A 27312-nucleotide genomic window follows, 5' to 3' on the forward strand; every position below is an offset into this window, starting at 1 on the left:
AAAAATACAAGGAATAGTAAATCAGACTGATATACTTTTCAACAGCAACTTCCATGTCAGGAGGAAACAGATATTTAAATATAATAGTAAAAATCAATCAAGTATTAAAAAACAAGACAAAGAGTAAAAAAAGAAAAAAACAACCCCCAAAACATGGGTGAATTCTTCTATGACCTGTGAATGAGGAAAACTTCCTTATAAGTCTGGAAATAATATGGAAAACAATAGATAAAATGATTTTACTAAACATTAAAACAATTTTTGTGTGTAAATGCTGTTGCTGCTGCTAAGTCCCTTCAGTCGTGTCCAACTCTGTGCGACCCCATAGACTGCAGCCCACCAGGCTCCCCCGTCCCTGGGATTCTCCAGGCAACAACACTGGAGTGGGTTGCCATATCCTTCTCCAATGCATGAAAGTGAAAAGTGAAAGTGAAGTCGCTCAGTCGTGTCTGACCCTCAGCGACCCCATGGACTGCAGCCTACCAGGCTCCTCCATCCATGGGATTTTCCAGGCAAGAGTACTGGAGTGGGGTGCCATTGCCTTCTCTGTGCGTGTAAATGACACACTTGGAAAAATATTTTCAACTTATATCACAAATGAAGGGTTAATTGTTGCTGTTGTTGTTTCTCAGTTGCTAAGTCATGTCTGACTCTTTGCAAACCCATGAACTGAAGGGTTAATATTTCTGTGTAATTAACTTGTAATAATATTAAAAAAAAAAACAAAATCTCTGTATAAAAACAGGCTAAAGAAATGATCAGACAATTCACAGAAAAATAAATGCAAATAGATATTCAACATATGAAAATCATTTCTCACAATAAGAGAAATGCAAATTAAGACTAAACTAAAATAACATTTCTCACTTACCAGATTGGAAAACTTGAATTTAGTTTGTCAATCTTTTAGGATGATGAAATTTGTATGCAGATCATATATACCTGAGAAATCTGTATGCAGGTCAAGAAGCAACAGTTAGAACTGCACATGGAGCAACAAACTGGTTCCAAATCAGGAAAGGAGTACGTCAAGGCTCTATATTGTCACCTTGCTTATTTAATTTATATGCAGAGTACATCATGAGAAATGCTGGGCTGGAAGAAGCACAAGCTGGAATCAAGATTGCCAAGAGAAATATCAATAACCTCAGATATGCAGATGACACCAGCCTTATGGTAGAAAGTGAAGAAAAACTAAACAGCCTCTTGATGAAAGTGAAAGAGGAGAGTGAAAAAGTTGGCTTAAAACTCAACATTCAGAAAATGAAGATCATGGCATCTGGTCCCATCACTTTATGCAAGTAGTTGGGGAAACAATGGAAACAGTGACAGACTTTATTTTTGGGGGCTCCAAAATTAGTGCAGATGGTGATTTCAGCCACGAAGTTAAAAGACACTTGCTCCTTGGAGGAAAAGCTATGACCAACCTAGCCAGCTTATTAAAAAGCAGAGACATTACTTTGCCAACAAAGTATGGTTTGTACTTCAAAGCTATGGTTTTTCCAGTATTCATGTATGGATATGAGTTGGACTATAAAGAAAGCTGAGTGCAGAAGAATTGATGCTTTTGAAATGTGGTGTCGGAGAAGACTCTTGAGAGTCCCTTGGACTGCAAGGAGATCCAATCGGTCCATCCTGAAGGAGCTCAGTCCTGAGTGTTCATTGGAAGGACTGATGTTGAAACTGAAACTCCAATACTTTGGCCACCTCATGCGAAGAGCTGACTCATTGGAAAAGACCCTGATGCTGGGAAAGATTGAAGGTGAGAGGAGAAGGGGACAATGGAGGATGAGATGGTTGGATGGCATCACCGAATTAATGAACATGAGTTTGGGTAAACCCCGGGAGTTGGTAATGGACAGGGAGGCCTGGCGTGCTGTGGTTCATGGGGTCACAAAGAGTCAGACACGACTGAGCGACTGAACTGAACTGAACTAGGATGATGAGCCCAGGGGAAACAAGCATTGTCAAATATTACTTGGGAGAAGACAAAATTGAAAACTGTATAGAAGATTTAGCAATAACTAGCAAAATTACATACATATTTATTTTTTTTATCAATTAAACATCTAATAATCTATCTGAAAGAAACACTGGTAAAATTATAGATATGCAGAGCAACTCATTATAGGGTCATCTGTAAAAGCAATAGATGGAGAAAACCAAATAACTATTACTTGCTATATCTGCAGGTGCAAAACAGAAGAGAGAATATATAATATTTATATACTGCAATGGAGTGGTTTCCAGAACATGTTTTCCAGTGTAAAAAGTGAGTTGGATAAAAGTGTTTAGTAGAATACTAATTCTCTAAGAAGGAAGGAGAGGAGCATATGTATGTGTCTGTGTGTGCTCATGTTAAAATTTTTTTAATCCAACAAATGAGATGGAAAGAGGAAAAAAAAATTACTTTGGGAGGAAGGTGATAATACTTTGTTTTGTAGATTTGATTTTGGAAGAGATTAACTATTTTACCAATTATAAAACCAAATTAAATTTTAAAAGCAATCCCTGAAAGAAATAAAACAAATTAACTTACATGTGTATCCAATTGGTGGCATAATTCCAGAGAACTATTCTATGTAACTTAAAGACAATAATTTAAAGAACTACAAAAAGCTACATAAATAAATAATTACCTGTAATAATATTATTAGTGGTAGTGCTGGTTTTCTTATTCTGAGACTGCTGTGTTGTGGGATAAAGAGCATGCTTAATTTTGTAATGTTCTAATTTACATTAGGTATAATTGAAAACTGGGATTCTCCATAGAGGGAAATAAGACATAGAAGGAAGTTTAAAGAATTTAAGTAAAGACCCTGTAGTTGGAAGTATTAGCATCAGTTTATCATGTATTGTATTCGAAAAATTATTTTTTCGTATTGAAAAAGGCTAGAAACAATGAGAAACTCAGCTGTACTGAGCAATTTTAGTATCCAATGTGATGCTTAATTTTATGTCATCTGACTGGGCCACAGGCCACCCAGATGTTTGGTGAAACATTATTTGGGGTGTGTTTTATTTATTTATTTGTATTTTGGGCTGCGCTGGGTCTTCATTGCTGTGCTCAGGCTTTCTCTAGTTGTGGAAAGAGGGGCTGCTCTCTGGTTGCGGTGTATGAGCTTCTCATTGAGGTGCTTCTTCTGTTGAGGAACACCGGCCCTACGGTGCGCATGCTTCAGTAGCTGCGGCTCTCAGGCTCTAGAGCAGCGGCTCAGAAGTTGTGCTGCACGGGCTTTGTTGCCCTGCAGCAGGTAGAATCTTCCCAGACCAGGGATTGAACCCATGTCCCCTGCATTGGCAGGCAGATTCTTGACCACTGGACCATCAGGGATGTCCTATCTTGGGTGTCTTTGTAAGAATGATTTGGGATAAGATTAACATTTAAAATTGGTAGACTGTAGTAAGCAGACTGTTCTCCCTAATGTGGGTGGACTTCATTTAATCAGTTGAAGGCCTGAATAGAAAAAAAAAAAAAAAAAAGCTAACTCTCCCTGAGTAAGGGGCTTCCCTGATAGCTCAGTTGGTAAAGAATGGACCTGCAATGCAGGAGATCCCGGTTGGAGTCCTGGGTCGGAAAGATCCTCTGGAGAAGGGATAGGCTACCCACTCCAGAATTCTTGGGCTTCCCTGGTGGTTCACACAGTAAAGAATCTGCCTGCAATGCAGGAGACCTGGGTTATATCCCTGGGTTGGGAAGATCTCCTGGAGAAGGGAAAGGCTACCCACTCCCGTATTCTGGCCTAGAAAATTCCATGGACTGTATAGTCCATGAGGTCGCAAAGAGTCGGACATGACTGAGCAACTTTCACTTTCCCTTTCCCTAAGTAAGACAGGATTTTCCCTACTTTAGTGCCTTTGAATTGGAACATGGCCTTTTTTTCCTGTCTTCAGATTGGACCTGAAACTGTTCTTTCTGGGATTTAAGCCTGCAAGCCTTAAAGTGGAACTACATTATCGGTCCTCCTGAGTCACCAGCTTGCTCACCTGTGTCACCAGCTACTCACCCTAAGGACTTACCAGCCTCCATAACTGTCTGGACAAATTCTTTATCTTTATACATGTGGGAGCGCATGAGCATGCGTGCGTGCGCACGAGCGCGCGCACACACACACACACACACACACACACACACACACATCCTATTGGTTCTTTATCTTGCAAATCCTGGCAAGACACCCAGACTATGGTCCTGAAACACCATTTCCTACTTAAAAAAAAAAAAAAAAAAACCAGCACTTTTGGAGAAATGACTGATTCTAAGGCCTTAGTAAGGTAGGTGCTGGGTTTAACGTAGTTCATCATATCAGATACCAAGAGAAACTATCAAAAAATACTGAGATCATGTCAAAAAGAATCAGAAGCCAACTTAGATCTCATTAACACTTTGTCTATAAGGATAATAATAGAAATAAAAGGAGAAAAAGTGGAAGCCATGAGAGATTTTATTTTCTTGGGCTCCAAAATCACAGTGGACAGTGACTGCAACCATGAAATTAAAAGATGCTTGCTCCTTGGAAGGAAAGCTATGACAATCCTAGACAGCACATTAAAAAGCAGAGACATCATTCTGCTGATGAAGGTCCATCTAGTCAAAGCTATGGTTTTTCCAGTGGTCATGTATGGATATGAGAATTGGACTATAAAGAAGGTTGAGCACCAAAGAATTGATGCTTTCGAATTGTAGTGCTGGAGAAGACTCCTGAGAGTCCCTCGGACAGCAAGGGGATCAAACCAGTCAATTCTAAAAGAAATCAGTCCTGAATATTCATTGGAAGGACTGATGCTGAAGCTGAAGCTCCAATACTTTGGCCACCTGATGTGAAGAACTGACTCATTGGAAAAGACCCTGATGCTGGGAAAGATTGAAGGCAGGAGGAGAAGGGGGTGACAGAGGATGAGATATTTGGATGGTATCACCAACTCAATGGACATGAATTTGAGCAAACTCTGGGAGATATTGGAGGACAGAGGAGCCCGGTGTGCTAAGAGTTGGGCACGTCTTAGCAACAGAACAACAACAGGAAAATAAAGAGGAAACACTTGAATTTCTTATAAAAATTTTACTATTGAAGAGCCAAATAGGAGAATAAGGGATTCTGTCACTTGAAGTACAAGCTGATGAATATAGGAGAAACACTAGATGTAAAATATTTCCGTATGGTAGCCCTAATGAAGTAATGGATCTAGATTTATTCATTGCTAACATGATATGGCTCTTGATGGCAAAGTACAGCGGCACTATGAAATGACATCAGAAATCATCAAACCTTATTTTGTGTCAATCAATAGTAATGCTATCAGCTAGGAAGTTCTGGGAGCTCTCACCTTGGCCCATGGTGGGTCCCCATAGACATTTCCAATGTGGTGGCTGGACCAGCCCTTGTGATTTTTATTTTCATTGCAAGATGCCTGCAGACATCAGGAACAACCATCAGGGAACTTTGAAATAAACAAGATTTATTACTCACAGTTCCTGGAGGGTACACAGCATGCTTGAGGCCATACGACAAAGTCATGGGGAAAGAGAGAAAAGAGAGAATGGATCTAGAAGTTCTGCGTTTAAGGGGGTCAAGGGTGCGGTGTCTAGGGTTTTGCGATTTCACTATTTATTGGTGAATGCAAAACATAAGAGTGGGAATCAAAGTAGAAGGAAGGAAAATCAGTCACCAAAAAGGTCTGTTATCTGGGTCAACAAGGAATTTCTAGATGAAGAACTTCATGGGTGGGGTGGCCTGGCTCTTTACATAATGGTTAGTTGATAATGTGTCTATTCAAGAGCCATGTCTTTGAAGTGGGTGCATTTAATATCAGTCACTTAGATTACACCTTGACAGTCAAAAAAAAAAAAAAAAAGAACCTAATTGTCAGGCCCTTATACTACAAACTATATCTGTGACCCCATGGACTATACAGTCCATGGAATTATCCAGGCCAGAATACTGGAGTGGGTATCATTTCCCTTCTCCAGGAGATCATCCCAACCCAGGGATCGAACCCAGGTCTCCCACATTGCAGGTGGATTCTTTACCAGCTGAGCCACAGGGGAAGCCCATATCTGAGAACATCTCTTTGCAATTACCATCTATAGAGACTAGGAGGACAGAGAACAAATTAAATGACACCATGAGGATGCAATCATCTAAATTCAGATGATCAGAAAAGTTATAGAGCAAAAGGTCAGTTTCTTTAACAAATTGAGAGAAAACATACAGATTGGAGACATACAAGCTTAAAAGTGATTTCAGAGACATATGAACAATGAAATGTATGAACTTACTTGGAATCTGATTCAAACTATAAATAATGTTTACTGTAAAGCAATTAATACTAATATTATTCTTCATCTTGAACTTCCCAGCTTGCTTGTAGTACCAATCAAAGAAATAATTTCCGTTACTTTCAACTTTAATTTACACTAAAATATACAGGTTAATTAACATATTAATGTTGTCTGTTGCAAGTTACTTCAAATCTCTTTTTGGGAAAGGCCATAGAGTATTAAGTAAACATTCAAAATAAACTAGGGGGTAGTCATAAGGTACACGTATTTATAGCTTAATAAATCCTTAATAAATACAGCCAAAAGTTTTCCAAAGTAATTGAACCAATTTACACTTCTACTAGAAGAGGTTGATAGGAGCCAGGGAGAAATGGGAAGAGAAGCAAGACATTTGGGGCTCCAGGCTTGGGGAGGATGTGGATTTCAGAACTCCTAGGCAGTGAACCTACTGGGTAGCAGTTTGTACTCAGAAGTTTCTCTCAAATGCATGAGTCCCCACAGAGGAGGAAAGACAGAAAAGAGCAAGTGACGGCTCACACAGGAGGGGCCCTTCAGGACTTAGGTCCTAGTGGTGTAAAGATCAGAATATACCAGAGGGCCACACATTTTGCCAGCCCCCCCTCCCCTCCAATATGCCAAACATTTGGCAATATCTAGAGACTTTTTCTGGTTTCCCACACCATACGGCATGTGGAATCTAAGTTCCCAATCAGGGATTGAAATTGCGCCCCCTGCAGTGGAAGAGCCAAGTCTTACCCACTAGACCACTGGAGACATTTTTGACTGTCAGATTTTAGCAGAGTTGGGACATACCATAGGCAACTCACTGTCACAAGCCAGGGATGCTGCTCAACATTATGTGTACACTCTGTAACCAAGAAGTATCTGGCCCCAAAGACCAATAGTGTCAAGTCTGAGAAATCCTGCACGTACCCCTGAGGGCAGTCACGAAAAGAGGCACAGGAGAGGCTTCTGGGGTGCCGGCAACGTCAAGTTTCTTGACCTGGATGCTGGTTTCATAACGATATTCAGTTAGTAAAGATTCATCAAACTGCACCATTGATATATGCACATTGAAAAGCAGAGACATTACTTTGCCAACAAAGGTCCATCTAGTCAAGGCTGTGGTTTTTCCAGTGGTCATGTATGGATGTGAGAGTTGGACTGTGAAGAAAGCTGAGCCAAAGAATTGATGCTTTTGAAGTGTGGTGTTGGAGAAGACTCTTGAGGGTCCTGTGGACTGCAAGGAGATCCAACCAGTCCATTCTGAAGGAGATCAGCCCTGGGATTTCTTTGGAAGCAATGATGCTAAAGCTGAAACTCCAGTACTTTGGCCACCTCATGCTAAGAGTTGACTCACTGGAAAAGATTCTGATGCTGGGAGGGATTGGGGGCAGGAGGAGAAGGGGACGACAAAGGATGAGATGGCTGGATGGCATCACTGACTCGATGGACGTGAGTCTGAGTAAACTCCGGGAGTTGGTGATGGACAGGGAGGCCTGGCGTGCTGTGATTCATGGGGTCGCAAAGAGTTGAACATGACTGAGCGACTGAACTGAACTGATATATATATATATATACATACACATGTAAGAGTAGGCTCAGTCACTCAGTCGTGTCTAACTATTTGAGACCCTATGGACTATAGCCTGCCTGGCTACTCTGTCCATGGGATTCTCCAGGCAAGACTACTGGAGTGGGTTTCTATTTCCTCCTCTGGATAAGCACACACACACACATATACATAGGTATGTATCCTAATTTAATAAAAGCATACAATATGTGCCTGACACTGATGAGTTTCTGTATTCTTTATTCAAAAACCCCATCATTTGGGTTTTATTATTTCTAATCTAGGAATGGAGAAATTGGGGCTCCAGGAAGATAAATGTGTTTCTCAGAGACATACAGTAAATTACCACCATAGTACCCAGCTGTGAACTTGAACTTCTCTCTTCCTAGCTCCAGGTCAATGAGATCACCCAAGCCAATAATAATCAAATGTTAATGAAAGGCAGTTGGAGGAAGCAAAGTGGTTTTCATTTGAATATAGTCCAAATCTGGTCTCAACCAACCCTCTGAGCTCCCTCCACTCCCATTTTAAATTGCCTGTTTTAGAATCTGTGAAATATTTGCTGCCTCTGAGTCAGAAAATGGACAGCTGTAAAAGAGAGAAAGAGAGCAAAAAACAGATTAAATAAGGTAGCAGTTGTATAGCTTATCAGGACGTTGGAAGAGAAGTGCAAAACGATAAAGTTTAAAACTCAATGGCAAGTTTGAAGAGAACATGTGCATCTCATTCATGTTCCCATAGGACTATGAATAATCGAAATCTAGGCTGAAATCTAAGGGTTAGGAGAAAAGGGGGCATAAATTATTAAAACGAATGAGACACTATTCATTTGGAAATCTTTCACAGGAACAGTCAATATGAATACGTGATAGAAATGGCCACCTTGACCAAGTTACCATTTATAAGAAACACAGGAAAGAGCTGTCAAGTAACCTTATCCTTCAAGTCAATAGTCCTAAAATGACCCAGACCTCAGAGCTTTCACCACTGCCCCCTCCTCCCAGCCTCCTAACCAGGACCTTTCAAAGTGGTTCATGTAAAATCAAGAACTGAAGCACAGATCAAAACCCTAGGCCTAGACAGACCCTGTTAATTATGCAAAATATCTTTGTAATTGACTAAAACTATGATTTCTAAGTGCCTTGAATATCAATGACCATCAAGAAACAGTAGCTACTGGGATGTCTGTAATGACCCAGGGTTTTAAAAGCAAATTTACTACTATCAATTATGAAGCTTCAACTTGAGGATATTCAGTGAATGGAATTATCTGGAGAAGACCATGAGGTCTGTTTGCTATTTAAAATCAGTATAGAAGATTCAGTGGTATTTCACAAAGCTCCAATTTTAAGTTTAATTTGCTGAAAAAAAAAAATACAGACTGATTAGTTAAAACCAATCACTTCTTAAGACCGTAATTGCGATAAATGCTCCTGGATCTAGTTTAAAAGAAGTGTCTGATCAACTGGACTGAAGGGATCAATGTTACATGCTAACCTGTTCAAACACTTTTATTAATGCTTTGGAAGAGAAAAGAATATTCAGCACAAACATTTCAGATGATTATAAAATGGACTATATATAGTACATTATATATATATATATATTTTTTTTTATGCATATATATAGTACTGTGTCTGACTCTTTGCGACCCCATGGACTGTAGCCTACCAGGCTCCTCCGTCCATGTAATTTTCCAGGCAAGAATACTGGAGTGGGTTGCCATTCCCTTCTCCAGGGGATCTTCCCAGCCTGGGGATTGAACCCAGGTCTCCCACATTGCAGACAGACACTTCAACTTCTGGGCCACCAAAGGAGGTGTATATAGTACAGACGATATGAAAAAGAAGAAATAGTAATTTTTATATGATAAGGTATTTTTTCCAAGTGAGTCATAAGCCAGGTAACACTTGATTGGGGTAAAAGTTGCTGTGCCAAAAGGTGTCAGTAAACATAGGCAAGGGCAAAACTTTCGGAGTTTGAGACGACAGGAACCTGTGTACTCTCCCCAAGTAAGCTCAGCTCCGTCCAGATGTGATGGTGTTGCCGGACTAAAGCACCTGTCCCTGACCATTCATGTCCAACCCTTTCTCCCATCAGAGGCGGTGCTTCCCACTTGTTATACCAGATTCTCGTCTAGCAACTTCCATGCTGGGTGCAGCCCCACATGCAATGTAAATAGCATATAGGTGATTCATGCCTCGAATGAAAAAAAAAGTCTGTGGTCTCCCTTCAGTGTGCCAGGAATGTCCCACTGTTCTGTTAACTCTTCCTCGCTGGACTGCTTCTCTAAGTTGCGTGGGCCTTCTGGGGATAAAAATGCCCAAACAGAAGTAAACTCACCTCCAGCCTTTGCCGGGCAGATGCACACTGAGTCAGTTAGGGCAGCTGTTTATTATGCAGGCAAACAAATGATGTCATGTGTTTTCACTTTTCCAACCAGTTGTTTTGATCTAATAACGAAAATACATGGGTGATAGAAGCGTGCTGTTGTAATAAATTAAATGAATGGAAAACCAATTGAAATTTTAGGATTTTTCAGCCTATAAAACATTTCCCAGAGAAAACCTGGATCAGAAGTGAATGAGTCGGATTCTGGCAACGAGCAAGCTACTGATTTTGGGCTCCTAGAAAAACACTGCTGCACCCTGAGGTTTCAAACCAAGCAAGAGACAAACTTCCAATATTTTGCCTGAAAACACGATTCTTGGATTCTTAATTGGAATCTTTGGGTCAATTTTTGGAGATATGTAAAATTTCACAAATAAGTGTGACTATATGTGTGTACGTACATACATATTGAAGGAGTCCAGAATATACAATTGTGACACACAAATTATTTTGAGCTGAGAGCATTTGAAAATCAACAGATGAAATTTTTTCCTGAACTCCTTTATCTGACTAAAAGCAGAGACTCCCACAAAGAACTGAATTCTTTTAAATTCAGCCCAAGAGTACAGAGAAGGCAATGGCAACCCACCTACTCCAGTACTCTTGCCTGGAAAATCCCATGGACAGAGGAGCCTGGTAGGCTGCAGTCCATGGCGTCGGTGAGGGTCGGACATGACTGAGAGACTTCACTTTCAATTTTCACTTTCACTTTTCACTTCCATGCATTGGAGAAGGAAATGGCAACCCACTCCAGTGTTGTTGCCTGGAGAATCCCAGGGACGGGGGAGCCTGGTGGGCTGCCGTCTATGGGGTCGCACAGAGTCGGACACGACTGAAGCGACTTAGCAGCAGCAGCCCAAGAGTAACATAGGAAGGTAGACTCTTATCACCACGGACAACGGGAAGACACCTAGAGAGACATTGTCCCAAAACCATCCTGTCTCCCATCCCTCTCTTCTACTGAGGACCCATCTATTTTTCCTAAAAGTCACTAGTTTTCCATATACTATCCCTTCTTCCCCCCCTCTAACAAGTCATTTACCTTCCCATTTTACATGCCTTTCTCCTCCTTCCCTTCACCCCTTAAGATGGTGTTTAAGCCCCCCATTTTTTTTCTTTTCATATTTTCTTAATTTATTTTAAAATTTATTTTTAATTGGAGGATAATAGCTTTACAAGATTGTGTTGATTTCTGCCATGCATCAACTAGAATCAGCCCCACATGTCCCCTCCCTCCCTCCCACCCCTCTAGGTTGTCACAGAGCGCCAGATTTGAGCTCCCTGCATCATATAGCAAATTCCCACTGGCTGTCTATTTTACATATGATAATGCATATGTTTCAATGCTACTCTCTCAATTCGTCCTACCCTCTCCTTCCCTGTGTCCACAAGTCTCTTCTTTATGTCTTAAGCCCAGACTCTAACTGCCCACTTTGAGACACATTTCTTTGTGATCTGCCTTTTGTGCACACATGGTTAAATTCTGTTCTTTCTCTTGTAAATCTGTTAGGTGAGTTTAATTTGTAGGCCTCCAACTATTGAGCAAAGAAGGTAAAGTTTTCCATTTCAACTATATATATATATATATATATATACACACACACATATGTGCATATATATGTATATACACACACTCTCAACTGTATTATTGATTTCTATCTTCTATATATATCTGTCAATCATTCATCTCTCTTTCTTCCTATGGGAGAGAAGACACGTAGCCTTCCTATGGAACCAAAAAAAAAAAAAAATTCCATCATCTTTTTTCTCATAAGCTTTAATATATAAAAGAGGAAGAAAAATGAATGATTCATATAAGAGATGTCCTAGGATGCCAGGCTCAAGGAACCTGAGTACAAGCTGTAAAAAGGTTAAAATTTGGGGAACACAGGATCCTGCAGTTTCATGGGTCAGTTTGCTTACCGACTCGATGGACATGAGTCTGAGTGAACTCTGGGAGTTGGTGATGGACAGGGAGGCCTGGCGTGCTGCGATTCATGGGGTCGCAAAGAGTCAGACACGACTGAGCGACTGAACTGGACTGAACTAAACTTGCTCGTGTAAAGTGACTTTTTAATGATTCAGCATATGATCAGTTAGAAGCCGTTCTTAGTACTCCTGTTTATAAAGATTCAAAAAAAAATTGATGGTTGATTTAAGGTGAAATTGAATATTCAAAAGCAAAAAGATTAGGTAGAATAATCTTTGTCTTCTTTGGGTTTATTGTTCAAAAGGACTCTCAACTCTTAAACAATTTTAAAGGTTTATTGAAATAGGTTCTTTTTGTGTTTAAAATATTTTAACAGTGATTGGCCTCAGCTTTTTTCATTGTAAATTAGGGATAAAATTGTCATGCTCCATTGTTTTTCTTTTCTTTTTAGGAAACATGTAGGAAATTACATTAGTCATAGGTTATAGCTCAGGGAATTTCACAAAATGAACAAAAAGTTCATGTAACGAGAGCTCAAAGCAAAGCAACTGACCAGTAGCATCATTCCAGGAGTCCATTCAGTCACTATGCCCATAGCTTTCTGACTTCTAACACCACAGAATGTATTTTCCCTGTTTTTGAACGTCATATAAATGAAATCATACGTTGCTTTTGTCTGTGCGTGTGTCTTGTTTTGTTCAACAAAATGTGAAATTTATCTATGTTGTTGCATGTAACATTATTATTTATTTCATTTATCTATGTATTCCATGTAGAGTCAGTCACAGACTATGATTAATTCAGAGATTGCATATGCATGTATATATATTTATACATACATATAGACTACATATGTATGTCTGCAGACTTTTTACTTTGGAATTATATAAATACTGCTGCTGTGAGTATTTAAGGCATGTCTTTTATTAACAGGCACATGTCTACTGGTTGTACACCTAAGAGCAAAACTGGGGGAAAGGTCATAGGGTACGCATACAGTTAGCTTTAATAGATACTCCCAAATGGTTTTCCAAAGTAGTTGTACCAGTTGACTTTTCCATCCACCAGCAAGTATGAGAATTTTTTTCACATTCTTAACAACACTTAATATTGACTTTTCCATTTTAGTTATTCTATGTTCACTTGTATCATTTTGTGATTTCAATTTGCACTTGTCTAATAACTAATGATGTTGAGCACCTCTCTATATATTTGCTGGCCATTTAGATAGGCTCATTTACACAGTACCTGTTCAAGCCTCTTGCCCATTTTTCTACTGGGTTATCTGCCTTTTCATTGCAGATCTTTATGTGCTCTGGACGAGAATCCTTTGTCAGATTACAGGTAGAGTTTGCACATCTCCTCCCACTTTGTGGCTTATCTTTGCACTCAATCACATTTTTTGAGGAAAAGATTAATTGTAATGATCAACAGTTTAACAGTATTTTCCCTTTATGATTAGCATCTCATCTCCAGTTGAAGAAATTTTTGCATATCACCTAGATGTGAAAATATTTTCCTACATCTTTTTCTGAAATCTTTATTTTGCCATCCACTTTTGGCTCAGATGATAAAGTGTCTGCCTACAATGCGGGAGACCCGGGTTCAATCCCTGTGTTGGGAAGATCCCCTGGAGAAGGAAATGGCAACCCACTCCAGTATTTCTGCCTGGAAAATCCCATGGACAGAGGAGCCTGGTAGGCTATAGTCCATGGGGTTGCAAAGAGTTGGACATGACTGAGCGACTTCACTCACTTTGGATCTGCAAACTCATATGGAATTGATTCTTATAAATTGTATAAGGGAGAGATCAAGATTCATTTTATCCACATGGAAGCTAAAATGACCCAGTATCATTTTTCAAAAAGGTCTTTTCCCTACGCACTGCAAATATGTTACCTTTGACATAAATTAGGTCACAGGTTACCAGATATGTGTGGGTCTACTTCTTGTCTTTTCTACTTTGATCTACTTGTCTACCTTTGTGCCAACACCACATTGTCCTAGTTACAATGGCTTTGTAATACATCTGGACATCTGCTAGAGTTATTACCTGTAAGATTGCTTTGAATATTCTTGAACTCTCACATTTCTATATACATTTTGTAGTCAGTGGGTTAATTCCTGCAAAAAAAATTTTTTTCTAATTTTTATCAGGCTTATATTCAATCTATTGACATCTTAATATATTGAACTTTTAATCCATGAATCCCTTCATTTGTTTATCTTCCACCCCTCAATTTTTTTTTTCAGTGTAAAAGGCCTATATATCTTGCACAATTTTACATTTATGTACATAAGGGATTTTGGTCATTTTCCATTCTTGTATCATCTTGTGTAAGGGGATGACGAGTATATCAGCCTCATAAAATGTGTAGAAAAGTGTAATCTTTTTTGTTATTTTCTAAAACAGTTTACAGAAGATTGGTGGTGTTTTTTTTTTAAAGTAAGTATTTAGAAGCATATAGTAGTTGCTTTTTAAAAATTATTAAATGGGCTATTACATCTAAAGCACTTAGAAAGTATCTGGCAGTTGATAAGTGCTATAAAATGTTAACAATTCTGATGTGCTTGACCATCCATTTTCCCCATGTAAATCATTACATTAAAATGCCAGAACAGAACGGCAGGTTTTATACAAGGAGACCTATATAAAGAGGTAATGTGCTTTAAGCCATTCTTTAGAAGTCACCCTTGACTTCTACTCAATTATCAATTGACTACTCATAATATTTTCAGAGAATATTCTATTTCAATTTTTCAGCCATTTTTTTGCTATAAGAGCTAGATTAACGGCTTAAAAGCTCCATATTCAGAAAACTAAGATCATGGCATCTGGTCCCATCACTTCATGGGAAATAGATGGGGAAACAGTGTCAGACTATTTCTGGGGGCTCCAAAATCACAGCAGATGGTGACTGCAGCCATGAAATTAAAAGACGCTTACTCCTTGGAAGGAAAGTTATCACCAACCTAGATAGCATATTCAAAAGCAGAGATATTACTTTGCCAACAAAGGCCTGTCTAGTCAAGGCTATGGTTTTTTCAGTAGTATTGCTTGGATGTGAGAGTTGGACTGTGAAGAAAGCTGAGCACCGAAGAATTGATGCTTGTTTTGAACTGTGGTGTTGGAGAAGACTCTTGAGAGTCCCTTGGACTGCAAGGAGATCCAACCAGTCCATTCTGAAGGTGATCAGTCCTGGGTGTTCTTTGGAAGGAATGATGCTAAAGCTGAAACTCCAGTACTTTGGCCACCTCGTGCGAAGAGTTGACCCATTGGAAAAGACTCTGATGCTGTGAGGGATTGGAGACAGAAGAAGGGGATGACAGAGGATGAGATGGCTGGATGGCATCACCGACTCAATGGACATGAGTTTGAGTGAACTCCGGGAGTTGGTGATGGACAGGGAGGCCTGGCGTGCTGTGATTTATGGGATCGCAAAGAATCGGACATGACTGAGCGACTGAACTCAACTGAATACTACATAAAGAAGAGGTGGGTTTTGACAGAACATAATTTTAAATAATGAATATAGTAAACTTCGGAGAAGGCAATGGCACCCCACTCCAGTACTCTTCCCTGGAAAATCCCATGGATGGAGGAGCCTGGTGGGCTGCAGTCTATGGGGTCGCTAAGAGTCGGACACGACTGAGCAACTTCACTTTCACTTTTCACTTTCATGCACTGGAGAAGGAAATGGCAACCCACTCCAGTGTTCCTGCCTGGAGAATCCCAGGGACGGGGGAGCCTGGTGGGCTGCAGTCTGTGGGGTCACACAGAGTCGGTCACGACTGAAGTGACTTAGCATAGCATAGCATAGTCAACTTCAGGGCTTCCCAGTCTCGATGGCAAAGAACCCACCTGCCAATGCAGGTGATACAGGTTTGATCATGGGTTGAGAAGATCCCCTGGAGAAGGAAATGGCAACCCACTCCAGTATTCTTGGCTGGGAAATCCCATGGATAGAAGAGCCTGGTGGGCTACCGTTCATGGGGCCGCAAAGGAGTCGGACATAACTTAGCAACTAAGCAACAACATAATCAACTTCATCTCGTGCTCATGAGGAATTTTTTGTAGCTGATGCATATACACTAAGTTCATGACACATGCAATTTTTTTTCTTATTACAGTCTTCCTGTAAACTGTCTTTCATTCCCAATCTCTATTCTCTCTCCCTTTCTTGCAGTGAAACTTTCAGAGTTACCTCCATTCAGTCTCCATATCCAGACATCCACGCATGTTAATCCCTATCTGGTATCTCCTCCTACTACTCCACTGAAAAGACTCATTGCCAAGGTCCTCTCAACTACCACGTCATTTTAAGCTCATTATTCTGTCCTCAACCTACAGGATCTCAGTGGTATTCAGCACTATGGACCACGTCTGCTTTCTGGAAACATGCTCTCACCTCATATTCAATGACAATGTGCTCACTGCTTACCTATTTAATTCTATTCTATTTACAGTCTTTGCTAACTAAAGATTATATATATGTGACTATGAGTGTTGAGTTCAATCTCCTGAAGCATGTAACTTCATTTTCTATGACTGCTGGTCCTTAAATGTACCTCAAGTACCATGCATTTCTTCTTTTAGGTCCATTTTCATGTATCCAGTCACCCCTTAGACATTGCCATTTGGAGGCTTCTCAAGCATCTCAAATTCAACACTGTCTAGCACTGGGCTCCTGCAGTTCCTTCCCTGGCTGCTCTTGTAATTCTTTCTTGGTCAAAGGCAAGACCATCTTCTTAGATCCAGAGACAAGAGGACCAAGCACCATCCTTGATCTACCTACTCTCTCCCTCACCCCATAGTCAAGAAACTGTGAAATCCTGCTCACTTTAATCTCTTCTCTCCAATTTCACTTATGTATTTTTCTTTTTCTGGTACTGTCATTTGAAAGTCCAGCGTACCATCAGCTTATACACAGCCCTGCAACTGGCACTTCTCTGGGCATTCATATTTACTAATGTACCCACTACAGCCAGAATGCTCTTCTTAAAAGTTGAATCTGAGAATGTAATGCCATGATACTGCTTAAAAATATCCGTTTAATGTCTGGCTCTACTAAGGGAAGGTTCTCTGTTTCATTCAAGTGTATCATCAGCATTCAATATGTTTGTTCAATGATAAGAGTCAAAAATTGAGCTTAAGAAGAGAACCAAGAGAGCTTTGATTCATCTACAAATAAACATTATATTTCCCATTGACACGGAGGTAAGGACTTCTCCAAATATAAGACATTACTTAATTTAAAAGCTTATAATTAACACAGCCAGAGTTTATAAATAATGTCATAATCTAAGCTGTGTACTTAATGCAAGAAATTATTTCCTGGGATAGACCACACTAAATTATCCAGCTCAGCCCCCTGAGAATCACACATGAAAGGGCAGAGAAACAATAGGTCTCTATAACCTGATCTGTTAATCATGTATTTTCTAAGTGTCTATTAGGTGCCAGGTAGGATGGGCTACCCAGTAGAGGAAGGCAGGAGTTAAGGTCCCTGGTAATTAGGAGTCATGGCAGAATACAGCAGATGCCAGAAACACGTAAGACGAGGGGGTGTGAACAAGAACGGTGGCCTCTAACACAGCCAAGAAACTAATAATAAAGCATATGTGGGCACGGGACTTTTGAATGTTTTGAAGGCAGGTAGAATTAATCTGATAGAAACTGGGGAGAAAGTATTTCAAGGGAAAATACTAGTCTGAATGAAGACTGACCTGGCGTAAAGTAATTGGCACAGTTACCTTGACTTGTGAGAGCTTACAGAGGCCTCAGATTGGGCACAGGCTTGGGTGGTTGTGATCAGAAATGGACAAGATAACTTGCCAACACTAGATCTACCAGATTGTATAGGTTGGGAAACAGGAAAAACGCATGAGGACTGAAAAAAAAAAAGATGCCAAGAAAGATGCCTTGGAGAAGGAAATGGCAACCCACTCCAGTATTCTTGCCTGGGAAAACCCATGGGCAGCAGAGCCTGGAGGGTTATGGTCCATGGGCTTGCAAAAGAGTCGAATACAACTTAGATCTCAGCAACAAGGGGCCTCCCAACCTATAGGATGCCTGTGCCAGTAACGGAAATAACAAAGCTAGTAGGAGGTTGTGGAGTTCGGGGTCCTGAACACATGAATAATGCTAAATTCCTGACCTGCTGAGGAAGAGATGCCCGTTAAGACATCCAGGCAGGGCAGGGGATGGGCTTGTGAGCTCGAGCTTCTCAATGGGCTTGAGAAGAGAACCAGGAGAGTTTGGTTGGGCTTTCAACATTCCTACTAAATTATGTTTAATTATCACATGATGAAACCATAACCCATAAATCTTATCTACAAGGCATCCCCAAATCTTTCATATGTCATTTGACTACTTGTATGAATCTTAACATTTCACTTGCAGATAACATTCATTTTTAGCATCCCATTACTACTTAATCAATTAACAATTGTTTTCCATACAAAGTTATTAAAGGTTGATTCTGTCCTTGCTTTTGCATCTCAGCTGCTATTTGTGTCCTAAACTCAATGCTGAAAATTCCAATCGGACTACAGAAGAAATAAGTCTAACTAATGACGCCTTCTTTTCGGGCGAATTATTTCATTTTGAGATTCTATAGAAAAGAGCAACAATAAAGTATTGGTTCCACTTTTGAATAAATAAGGGGTTATTTTGCTGCTGAAAGTTTTCATTCAAATGACTGATCAGATCTCACGTGTCTGTTTAAAAACGTCTGACTTAGGTCATTACAAAATGACAGACTGTGATACACTGGGTGGTAGTTGGGAGTGAGACAATGAGGCATTGTTTACACAGAAGATTGAGTAACTGGTTTCACAAAAGAGGTTCTTGGATATCTATTGTATGTACAACTCAGAGATTTACTGGAGCTTTTATAATTTCTGCAAGGTTCTTTTTCAGCCAGCTTCATTAACTTGAAGTAAATCAAATCATGCAGAAATCTGGCTCAGCGAGAAAGCAACCCAGGAAGATAGAATATGAAGAAAAACAGACACGGGATGATAAGGTTTAGAATCTTTGGCATTTTTCATAAACATTTTGTTTGAAGATTATTAAATTACAACCCAGAGAGAGAGAGAAAAAAAAAAACACACACAGTAAAACTCACTATTGAATCGGATCTTTTTACTTCAATTTTTCTTTACAATACATATATTTATAGATATATACATATAAAACTGCACATACAAAGTATGTGTCAACAAAATATAGTCTTTACAACTTAAATATCATTTGAACAGAAAGATATTTGCATTCATTTTATATATGCACAAAAACTGGGATATTTACTTGGAGGAGGTTACAGCGAAATGGTAAAGTATATACTCAAAAAGACTTTGGGGATTGTACCTTTCTAGGAATGGGGTTCTGAGATACATGTTTTTATTGTGTGTAGCTTATTTTGCTTAGGAACAAAAGATCCACGTGGATTGCTACAGCATTTTTACTTTCTTAAAAGTGCAGGCAAGTGATTCATTCAGATCAGCAGCCACATTCACTGGTCCCTTGCTCCTCAGTCTATCTTTCTAAATACTCTCAGAATTCACTCCTTCACCCCCTCCCCCTCTTTCTCAAGCTATACTACTGAGATTACATTTGGGAAATAAGCAAAAAGTAACATCAGAAGAAATGGCTATTTGAAGCACCCAAATGTTTTCACTGAGTCCTTCACGTTTTGGGCGAATGATCGCTCCGAACTTTCTAGAGCATCCATTGCCAGCAGTGGACCAGGAGGCAGGCTGGCATCCAGCACCAAGCAGCTTACTGAAATTTTACATCTAGGTCTTTACTTGTTATGGCTGAAAGATCCCCAAAGAACTGGGATGATCCAGGTAATAATTTTAAAAAAAATCTATTTATAATATACATTATTTGAGTAGATGGTGGCTATCAAGGACTTGTTAACTCAGAGGGGGGAAAAAAAAGCAATCATCTGAAAGGAGGATGGGGGTGCGAGCGAATGTAACTGAATCTTGATGCGAAACTGTTAGAGATGTGAAAACAAGTTCAAAGTCACGCTTGCATCCAAGTGGCATCCTGGCTGTTCTTAAGGAGGGTGCTGAGACCCCTGGAAGCTTGCTTTAGTCTCCTGTTAGAAGAAGGGATGTTAGTCTTTTACAGCCTTTGGAGTGTTTCCTTTCACTGGGCTGACTCCAGATGCAAAGTTGATTACCCCTGCACACGGATGTGCCCATGGGCACGTGCATCTATGCCATGAAGACGGGGAGGGTAAAGACAGGGCTCAACACGGCACGCGTTTCAGAAAGACACCACGGCTACCACCGAACAGCAGAGAACACCGGTCTTGTCAGTCCAGCACGCCGTCGGCTGCTGGTGTCCAGAGTCAGGGTGTGTCCTAGAGCGCGCCGCGCTTCTTCCGAACGGGGCTCTGGCTACTGCCCGGCTTCAGCTCCGCGTACTGCACCTGTGAAAACAGACAGACGTGACGCTGGCGGGTAGGTAACCCTAGCTCACCACAGCGTGTTAATGGCTCCCCGAGGACACCGCACGGCAAAGGAAGGAAGGTTCAAAGGTAATGAATCATTTTCTAAACACAGGAACATGGAGGGATTAATTGCAGGAAGGATTTGAAGAGTCATGCATCATTTCTTGAAACCAAAATATTAAAAGCAGATTTTTCTAATGAGATGCATGGGTTTCTACCTGCTCTCAGGGCACTGCTAGATTTCAGTTCTCTGTGTGCCCGTGTTCGACCAGGAAAGGGGTTGATAACGGCCCCTTGGGAATGTTTATCTTAGTATATGATACAGCAACTTACTACAAATTATTCATTTAAAAGTATCTAAAATCTTGGGGAGAAAAAACTTCTGCCAATTATATCCATTTCTTTTGCCAGAGAGGGAAAGAATGTTGAAATGGATACCAGCCCCAGACTAATAAAGATTTCTCTTAAAAATGGATTTCATTTACAGTATAATGGCTAAAACATCTGCGACAAACATGTGCACGTGGGGAGTCCCCAGTGGCAAACTGCCTATTGTGTTAATAGCAAGTGTTCTTGGAGATACACGCAGATCTCACTGGCTTCCTGGGCGCTTCCCTCGAATGCTCTTTTGTTGCATCCTCAGTCTTCATGCCAACGCCAACTGGATGACCTCGCTGAGGGCTGGTCCCCAAACTGTGCATAGACAGCCCTTAGGGGGGCCTTGCTGGGAACTTCCTTTCTTCAAGGACGCAGGCACAAACACACGGTGTGACCCAAGTGAGGCTACGTTGCAATCACATGGCTTTGGTGTGCGGGCTCGGATAGGCTGACTGTGGAATGGCTTTGTGTAAAGTATTGTATCACAGACCACATGTGCTCACTATTTTGAGTATTTGTGCCAAATTCCCCAAGGACATCCTACCCCATCACATAAGCTGAGCTTGGTGGAAAGCAGATACGTGAAAAAGGCATGCTTTCCTTAGAGCTGTTTTGTGAAGGTCCCCCAGGGGATGATATGCCTGTCAATCTTCAAGGCACAACAAACAGGGGCCAAGTTCCTATTTCACAATCCTGTAATGTAATGTTAACCAGTAAATTCATATTAATATATTTTAATAGATAATTATATCATTAAATGGTTAAAGGAAAAAAAATAAAAAAAGCAACACAGAGTCTATTTTAATGTCTAGAACTTAGGAAGGGGAAAGAAACTCTCCGAGGCCTGTCAACCCTACATCTCTGCACTCCACCCAGAGGTGCTGGGAAATGAATTATGGTACTGCAGCCTGAGGATGGAATTGATGTTTGATTCTCTCACATAATAACAGATCGCCTCTTTGATCGTCCTGATGGTATTTCATGCCACTGTCTCCCCAACTACCTATTCTATGACCTCTGTTCTCCACTAGAAAGATCTATACCTGTGCCTGCCCTCCCCTCCTCTGGGTTACCACCAGCCTGATGCCTGAATGAGGCTGCTCTACAGACTTTCTGGTGCTGTTGTCTTGCTTCATCTCTACATATCCACAGAAACGGGACTAAGGGACCATCACCCGTGAGTAATGCTTCTGATTAATCTCAAATTATCGCACGCCGTCTCTGCCTTTATGTGTACTAGAGTAAGTGGGAGCTCTGTCCTCAGCATCTCTTAAGTCTTCACACAGGAGGGGAGAGGGGGGAGGCCCGGGAGAGATAATGGGGCAAAGAAGGATCAAAAGAATACTCCTCTTGTCCCCTACTTCCTGGAGAATGCCTGCCATCCGGAAGAGGAGGAAAATGCGCAAACCTCCCCCCGGCTCTGGGTTTCCTGTGTTCCCACTTGCTGAGCCCATCTGACCTCTTTGAGGAGGCAAACAGTCAGAAAAAGGACAAACCTCCCCGCACTGCAGCCTCGCAGTGTGAGTTCCAGATCATTCTTAAGTAGCTCTTTTTCAGGATAATTTTCCCCCATCATCTCATGCTTTGGACAAAGGTTTTGCTGGCCACCTCTCTGCCAGCCAGGCCACTTGAAGGCTTTTCTGATTCGTTATCTCAGTGCCTCACACAAGCACAGCCCCCTACTCTATGGCTCAGGGGCGGGGTGGGCAGGCCAGACTTTGGGGTTGGGGCCCCAGTTGGTGGTGGCTGTTCATTACGTACCTTTTGAACATCAGATGGTACCCTGGAGAGGAAGTCCAGAAGCTCGTTATTGTCAATGGCATAGGGGTTTCGAAGCTTCTTAGTGAATTTGTTTATGCCTGGAAAATAACATATCAGGAGATCTCTTTGTCTGTTGATCTCTCTCCATTTGTCTACCCATCTTTAAAAACTCACCCAACTGGGGGACGAGAAGCATTCACAAGTACAAATTAGTGTGAAAATAATCACTGGATCTCAAGTCATGCACCCGTTGCTGTCATGTGGAATCATTCAGAAATGTCTTTTCTTGGAGGGGGAAGGGGGGGATCGTTGGAGAGGGGCTGTGCCTTCTTCAGCTGTGAAAATCCCATTACAGTCCCAGCAGCAGGGCGGCAGAAACACACACTAAAACTGTGGAGCTCATTGGTTTTTTTGGACAACGCTGATTAACAGCCTCCTCGCCTAGGAAAACGAATGTCCCAGATGGGAAAAGGCCTTCATTAGCCCAAACAAGTCTCTGCTTGGGAGCTGAGGACCAGAGGCAGCAGTGGGAGCTGGAGGGCGGGAGTTGTTTTTTTTGTTGCTGTTAAAAAGAACCCGCAAGAAATCTATCTCCCCCCTTCCAACTCATTTTCACAGGTTTTCCTTCTCTCGCTGCAGAACAGAACTTGACATGTTGGTCGTACTTTGATGCTGCAGAAAACTGTGAAAAGTTATTATTGGAAAATTATCTTACTCTGGTTGCTAGCTTAATTTATGGACCACAGCGCTGGCGTGTGGGTTTGGCTAGGCCATGGAGTCATGCTGATTCAGGACAATGGTAATTAGAAGGGGATGAGATGTTTAAATCACCAACTCAATGCACATGAGTTTGGGTCAACTCTGGGAGTTGGTGATGGACACAGGGAGGCCTGGCATGCTGCAGTCCATGGGGTCACAAAGAGTCGGGGACAACTAAGCGACTGAACTGAAACGTTTAAGCTGTCCTTGGTGGGGGCACCCGGGCGTGTCCAGGACAAGCTCTGCCCAGAGGTTCCCCAGAGGGAGGCACCTCTCCACCAGCTTGGTCTCCTACTCTGCTCCTCGGAGCTCTTTCGAGGAGTAGGGGTGTGCCTATATAGCTCATGTACTATGATCTTTTCACCAAGTGTCAACTGCATTTTGTGCTGTGTTTTAAAAGCAGAAAGACAAGGTGGCCTCCTGAAGTCTGGCTACAGAGTGCTTGCTTATCAAGGACCGTAACTAAAGTCCTCGTCAGCCCCCACAATGCTGAGTGCTCCTGTGTGTTCTCCCACTGGTGCCTATGCCGAAGTCAAGGTAAGATTTATCTATTCAACAGTCCACAACACAGGAAAGGCTTGACATTTCGCTTCTTTCATTAAATATTACTTTGCTTTCATCTAAGAACTGGATTTTCTGCATGCCATTATTCCTGACACAATGCCGAAGTCCTGGTGGTTTCTTTAAGAGGGTCAGATTTACATCCACGTGGCAAATGGAAGCCAGACATGTTCCTAAGTCAAGGGTGGCTTGTTGCCTGGGCCGGGGAAGACTTCCTGCGAATAACCCACTTTTTCTCAAGTCAAAGCCTCGCTGTGCCTTCCTTTTTTCTCTGCCCCCACAGCCAGCTCCGTGTTTCTAGCTAAAATTTCCCCCAGTGTTCCTTTAAAATGCTCTCCACTGTGTTATTCTAAAGACATTTAATTGTAGCACGGGCTTCTTGGCAAAAGAAAACAGACAAGGCAAAATGACGAAGGGAGACAAAGACGTATTGAGAAGAGATATATCTTCTATTGTTAATTATATATAGTGTGAGCATCTGGAGTCTTTACAATGAACAGCCAGGCAGGGATAATATCACTGCTGATCAAAACACTGCATTCTTAGTCACTGAGAAGATTATAAACCTGCCCAGTAGCTCAAATACACCAATAAGGGCAGAAGGAAGTCCACAAAGCACTCCGACAGTCTCTGTTTGAAAAACTTTGTTAGGCTGAAAATTATAAGGAATTCAGACTGCATGCTACAAAACCACACCTTATCTTTTTAAGGTGTCATAAGCTCAAATGTCAGCAATTCTACCGTATTATCTACTGTGTGAAAGCGAGTGCCAACATGGCAGCAGAGATCGCATGGTCATCTCTGAAGAGCTACGGGGCAAGTAAGAAGGGCTTGGGGACAGGCATAGCTGGGTCCCGGTCTGGTTTCACCACGTATGATTAGCTGCGTGGTTTCAGACAACTTAATCTGTGTCTTAGATTTCTTATATTAAATGTTGAATAATAGAGGCCTGCCTTACATAGTACCATGCATTGAGAGGAGAATCACAAAGCATTCTAAAATCTGGAATTTCACCACAAGGAAGAGGGCTACCATCATTACTGTATATGTCAATAAGCCAAGAAAATAAAGAAGGTGGTGATGGCAGAGTATTTATACTGGCAGCATGTTATCACACACCCAATTTGGAAGTTGTATCTTTCTCTAGTAGCAGGTACCTTTAGATTTTTTAATCTAAACAATACAAACAGAGCATATATGCTGTGAATTTTTATTCTGTTTTCTTTTAGACAAAGAAAGAAAGTGGAATTTAAATTCCAAGGGATTAACATTTGGGAAAGGCTTTATCATTTAATGACCATAGATAGAATAGATCAGTAGATTGGAAAGACCCCTCCAGTTTAAAAAAAAAACAAAAACCCAAAACGGAGAATGAGAGACGAAGAACTACATGGCTGCTTTGCACATGTGGGGTCAGTAGGGAATAACCACTTGAAACTGAGTTAGATACAACGTTGTATGAGTGGCTGGCTTGTAACCCTGACTGCAATATATCGGTGGGGGTGGGTGAGGGGGGCAGAGGGTCCTTGCTTGCTCCTGTGTCAAGCTCTAAGTGTCTTACATGTAAGATATATTGTGCTATCAAATGGAGATACAAAGTTAATAAGTCATAGTTTCTTTTAAGATGCTCAAAATCTGCTTGGGATGTTCTAAATCTACTTGAGAAAACCAGAAGTGGCTCAGATCAGAACTGAAAAGCTACATTTAGAGCATCTATGATGAAGAACAGAATGGAAAGAATATGGGAAACCTTCCAAAAGATACAGAAAACCTATGTGGGATCTAATCCTCAAAGGTGCCTTGCCTTCTAGAAATACATATAACAAATAAATTACTGAAATTCAGCACTGAAAATTTAGTTTCCTAGAGAAAATTCTAGATATTCCTCTAAAACCACTTTTAACTTAATTTTCAAAAATTATACTCCCAAATAAGAGAGGTGGCAGGCTCAAAAAAATGCCATCTATGAGATCATAGGTATTAAACTTGCAGACTTATCCACTCATAAACTATTTGCAAAGTACTCACCAAAGATCTATTACCTTTGTGTAGCTTCCCTAGGAATTACATGGTAAAAAGGACACAAAGTATCTTGTCCTTTAAAACCTTACAGTGAAGTTAGTGAATCAAGGAATATTCCACATGGTCATCATGAAATTAGGCTATTTTCATAGGCTTATGTTAAATAATTGTGCTACTTAAGAAATATTTATATAAAAATGTTATTTGGATGTAAAGAATATGGAAATATAGTGGAATATATTCTAGAGGAACATAGAGTTAAATAATTTTGTTCCAAAAGATTAAAAACAGTGAACAAAAATTTTGAAGATTTTTATCTACCAATTTTAGGACTCAATGAAAATGAGTAAGTAACTTAGAATAAGAAATAGTCTTTTTTTTTTTTTTTTAGTCCTTCAGCTGTGCATTTATAACATGAATCGTATTCAAAGAGAAAAAGGTCTTGCCTCATATTAACTGGGCTGCTCACAATGAATGTCAAAATAAATACAAACATGTATGTTATATAATATAGGTACATTCAACGTATTTGTGATCACACTATACATGGATACAAAATATCCTTATTAAAAACATAATATAATATCATAATATAGTCTTCCTTGGTGGCTCAGAGGTAAAGAATCTGTCCGCCAATCCAGGAGATGTCAGTTTGATCCCTGGGTTGGGAAGATCCCCGGAGAAGGGAATGGTTACCCATTCCAGTATTCTTGCCTGGGAAATCCCATGGACAGAGGAGCCAGGCAGGCTAAAGTCCATGGGGTTGCAAAAGAGTCAGATACATAACTTATGGACTAAACAACAAAAATCATAATGTAAATGTATCATAAAAATACATCATAATGTAATATAATTTAATATCATCATATAATCATTTTCCCCTCAAACATAATTTTTACTGTGTACCTTGGGTAAATTTACCATAATGTGCTTAAATCATTTCTCTATTATTGAACATTTTTGATTATTTTAAATTAATTTACTACTATAAACAGTTTGGCAATGAACATTTTTTTTTTCATTTCCATCCTGAAAAACATAAAGAAATAGTCTTCTGAGCCTTAATAAGATTAAAGGGAACAACAGCAATTCAAGACATATAAAGTTTCCTTCTACATGCTAAATTCTCTGCCAAGAATATGATCATGTAAGAGATGTGCAAAGGAAAGCCCTGGGTCTGTGCTAG

At 40.6% G+C, this 27312-nt stretch overlaps 1 protein-coding gene across 7 annotated transcripts in view; it reads right to left on the bottom strand.

The window, feature by feature from the left end:
• Positions 1-19303: 19303 nt before the first annotated feature.
• The window catches only part of MCTP2 (multiple C2 and transmembrane domain containing 2), a 260725-nt gene continuing 252716 nt past the window's right edge, over positions 19304-27312 (bottom strand). For all 7 annotated transcript variants that reach the window (XM_061394292.1, XM_061394289.1, XM_061394291.1 and 4 more), the window contains 2 exons: positions 22785-22882; positions 19304-20624 (listed from right to left, as the gene is read on the bottom strand). In XM_061394292.1, the coding sequence (XP_061250276.1) occupies positions 20556-20624; positions 22785-22882 (167 nt within the window). In that variant the 3' untranslated portion in view covers positions 19304-20555. The remainder of the gene's footprint in view (positions 20625-22784; positions 22883-27312) is intronic.

Source organism: Bos javanicus, chromosome 21, assembly GCF_032452875.1.
Source record: "Bos javanicus breed banteng chromosome 21, ARS-OSU_banteng_1.0, whole genome shotgun sequence".
NCBI classification, from domain to species: Eukaryota; Metazoa; Chordata; class Mammalia; order Artiodactyla; family Bovidae; genus Bos; species Bos javanicus.